We start from the raw sequence: 3,709 nt of genomic DNA, 5'->3' as shown, positions 1-3,709 counted from the left end.
CCAACCGGTGTAGCTAGACGGGAACACAGTTAAAGGAGACCTATTATGCTGCTTTTCCAGCAGTATATTGTAGTTCTGTGACTCCTGTATGGCAGCTTTGCATGATTCAAAGTTCAAAAAAAACATTTCCTGTCTTATACTGTCTCTTCATGAAGGCCTTTATTTCAGCCTCTGTCTGAAACAAGCTGTAGATCAGGGGTCAAATTTTTTCTCCCTTGTTAATCAAATGGATTAGAAGGACACTTTTGCACATGCTCACAATAAAAAATGTGCTGCAGTTTGTGTAGTTCCGGCGTTTGATCCGCCTTTGTGAACCCATGGTCGCTTATTTTCATTTCCCTGAGGAAATTCAGGGGAGTCCAATCACACGTTTACTGACAGCTTTTTTAGAGGTGTGTCAAACAAACCAGAGACTCTTAGAACTTTTCAAAGTAAAAGCTCTCAATAAACTCGACATAAAGCATTGCTGCAAAAAAAAATGTTCTCCTGCTTTTATTTTGGAGGCACAATCACTTAAGAGGAAGTGATTATATGAGTAACTGTAGCTGTCATGTCTGAGATCTATTTCAGCACCAACCGCTATCTATTTACATTTACATTTACTCATTTGGCAGACGCTTTTATCCAAAGCGACAACATACAAGCATCAACAGAGCATCAACTACAGATCTACAACTGACAATACATACTAGTAATAGCAGCAATAAATACTAGTAAGAGCTCATAGTACATATCATGTGGGGTAGATACCTAGGGAAGGAAGTAAGACTTTATTTATTTTTTATTTTCCTGCTATCAAAGCAATCTGATATTATTGCGGCCGCCTATTGCCGACCACTGCTATAGATGCTCCTGTCTCTTTAGCTCTTTAAATATGCAGGGGTAGGGCAATTTGCAATTTTCACTTATTCCCAAAATTTAATCGCAAAAAAACGCCCAGGAACATCGCAGTGTTTTAGAAAAGCTGCCATAAAATCAGTCATTTTAGCCCGCAACAATCACAAAAAAGGCCTGCAAAGTCCTGGAGGAACTATATAGCTGTTATTTAAATGTAGCGAAGTAAAAAGTATAGCATTACCCTGCTGGAGAAGAGTATAAAGTAGCATAAATTGATAATACTTAGGTACAATTTTGAGATACTTTACTTAAGCACTTGAGTAAATGTACATTGTTGCTTTCAACCACTGCTTTATTCTAATGTGAAGCTTATATGCAGTAGCTGATGATGTAGCCGTGATTTATAACCATCACGCTTCTGAAACACAATCCCGCCGAACATTTTAATGGCTGGAAGGCTGAAGAATGGTCACCCTGCTGCATAATGAGGTCAGTGCTGCTGTCAAATGTGGGAGAAAACAAAAGAACCCGACCAAGAAAGGTCCCAACAACCAAAGTCTGAGTCACTGTGTACTAGTACCTGGAGATGAGGAACATCAGTCGGTCCGGCCAGGGCAGGTTAACAAACTGATTCCACCATCGATTCACCACCAGCGTCACATAAAAACCTAAAACACAAACTCACACCGATAAACGTTGTGAACAGTTATTTTCTCTAAATTCAATTCAGTTCAAATAAATAAAACTTAAGTAGCAGCTTCAGGTTGACATTTCATGTCTTCAGTGTGTGTTTAAGGTATTCAACACTTTGAATGCTGCTACTGCTTCCACTACTACTACTACTACTACTACTACTACTACTACTACTACTACTGCTACTACTGCTGCTGCTGCTGCTGCTGCTGCTGCTGCTGCTGCTGCTGCTGCTGATGATGATGATGATGATGATGATATTACAAAAACCAGTACTACTTTTAAAACAAAAACACAATCAACAACAACAGCTACTGGTACTACAAATAGTACAATTACTGCTGCTACTATTAGTACTACTACTACTGCTGCTGATATTACTACAAAAACTAATACTAGAATACTTCTAAAACAAAAACGAAACTAATAAAGTTACTGGTACAACAAATAGTATTATTACTGCTGCTACAATTAGTACTACTACTGCTGCTGATAATACTACAAAAACTAATACTAGAATACTTCTAAAACAAAAATGAAACTATTAAAGTTACTGGTACAACAAATAGTATTATTACTGCTGCTACTATTAGTACTACTACTACTGCTGCTGATAATACTACAAAAACTAATACTACTTCTTAAACAAAACTTAGTCAAATACTTCAGCTACTACTTCAAATGGTACTATTACTACAGCTGATAATACTACAAAAAACAAATACTAGGATACTTCTAAAACAAAAACTTGACACTTACAGCTGCTGGTTCTACAAATAGTACTGTCACTGCTCCTACTATTAGTATTACTACTACTGCTGCTGTTGATAATACTACAAAAATAAAACAATAACAGCTGCTGGTACTACAAATAGTACTATCACTGCTGCTACTATTAATACTGTAAGTACGGTAGTTAACAGTACTAATAGTAGCAGCTAATACTACAAAAACAACATGTACAAATAAATGTACATACCAGCAATAGCAATACTAGTTGTAACAGTCTGTGTAGTAACTGTTGTGGTAGTGTTTGGGGTGTAGCATGTTTACAGCATGTTTGCCTTCAGTGTGTTGAGTGCATGTTCAGTCTCTTACTAGCAAGTGTTCACTGTGTGTAACCAAGTTAATTAGCTCATTATGGATGAGCTAATTAATTAATAACAGTTCTGTTTTTGGTCAACTTGTATAACTGGATGTGGGAAACACGTGGTTGTTTGGAGGCTTCACACTGAGTGAACACGCAGCACTTTATAGACGCCGTGTTCTCTCACTGAGTGTGAATCAGGACAGAGACACTCATCCTGCTTTTAGTCTTTCTCTGCTCTTTAATGATCTGTTTCCATTAGCAGCCGGCTAATGAGGCAACCAAATACTCTGTCTGTTTGTCTGTCGTGCTCTGTCCTCAGGCAGGAAGCAGAATTAAAGCTACATTTTAGCTTAGTTAGAAAGCTTCTGTTTGAAAATATTAATACAGTAGTTAATTGTTAGTCTTCAACAGCGGTGGAAGAAGTTATCGATCTTCAACTCCACACCTTCGAATCTAATTACACCTCGTATTCATACTGCACTTTTCACAGTACATGTTATTTTCACTATTCATATTTCTGCACACACTGAAGCCCTCCACAACTATATTACTGTACATTAACCAACTGTATATAAAACCTAATGCGTGCACGTTTTTATAGATTGCTGTTCATACCGTTTAAACATCCTGACATTTGCACTCTTACATGCTAACTGCATTTCATTGGCTCTGCACCAATCTAAACTTAAGTAGAAATAAAATACCTGCATTCAAAATCCTACCATATGTGAGGCCAATACCTAAAACTTATACAACTGCAACAGACATCACTGGTTTCTAATTAGCTGTCGGGTGTACTTTAATATATAGGACGACATCTCAAACTAAATATAGTTTAATCTTAAACTGTTCTGTTTCAGTGCTTAAGCCTTAAAGAATCATTTTAGTTTTTTTAAACCCTATTTTCACAGAATTTGAGGTGAAAATACTACTACTAGGGTACTAGGGTTGACCACTAATAGTCGAAGCTTCGCAGCGAAACAAGGATCGCGCCATTTTGGCGATATGGGGGTGCTCAACGTCTGATTTTACATAGAACTACCAGTTTTCTCCCAATAAGTTAATATACAGCCTGTTACAATATACATT

The 3,709-nt window shown here is 37.2% G+C and overlaps 1 protein-coding gene across 1 annotated transcript in view; it reads right to left on the bottom strand.

The window, feature by feature from the left end:
* Positions 1 to 3,709, bottom strand: part of LOC123963464 (bestrophin-3-like) — a 17,721-nt gene that overhangs the window by 10,638 nt on the left and 3,374 nt on the right. Inside the window, exon 3 of the mRNA XM_046040349.1 lies at positions 1,418 to 1,505. Coding sequence (XP_045896305.1) covers positions 1,418 to 1,505 — 88 coding nt within the window. The remainder of the gene's footprint in view (positions 1 to 1,417; positions 1,506 to 3,709) is intronic.

The sequence above is a fragment of the Micropterus dolomieu genome, linkage group LG23, assembly GCF_021292245.1.
Source record: "Micropterus dolomieu isolate WLL.071019.BEF.003 ecotype Adirondacks linkage group LG23, ASM2129224v1, whole genome shotgun sequence".
Taxonomy (NCBI): domain Eukaryota; kingdom Metazoa; phylum Chordata; class Actinopteri; order Centrarchiformes; family Centrarchidae; genus Micropterus; species Micropterus dolomieu.
The sequence above is the reverse complement of the archived record's forward strand: the minus strand, read 5'-3'. Positions and strand labels throughout refer to the sequence as shown.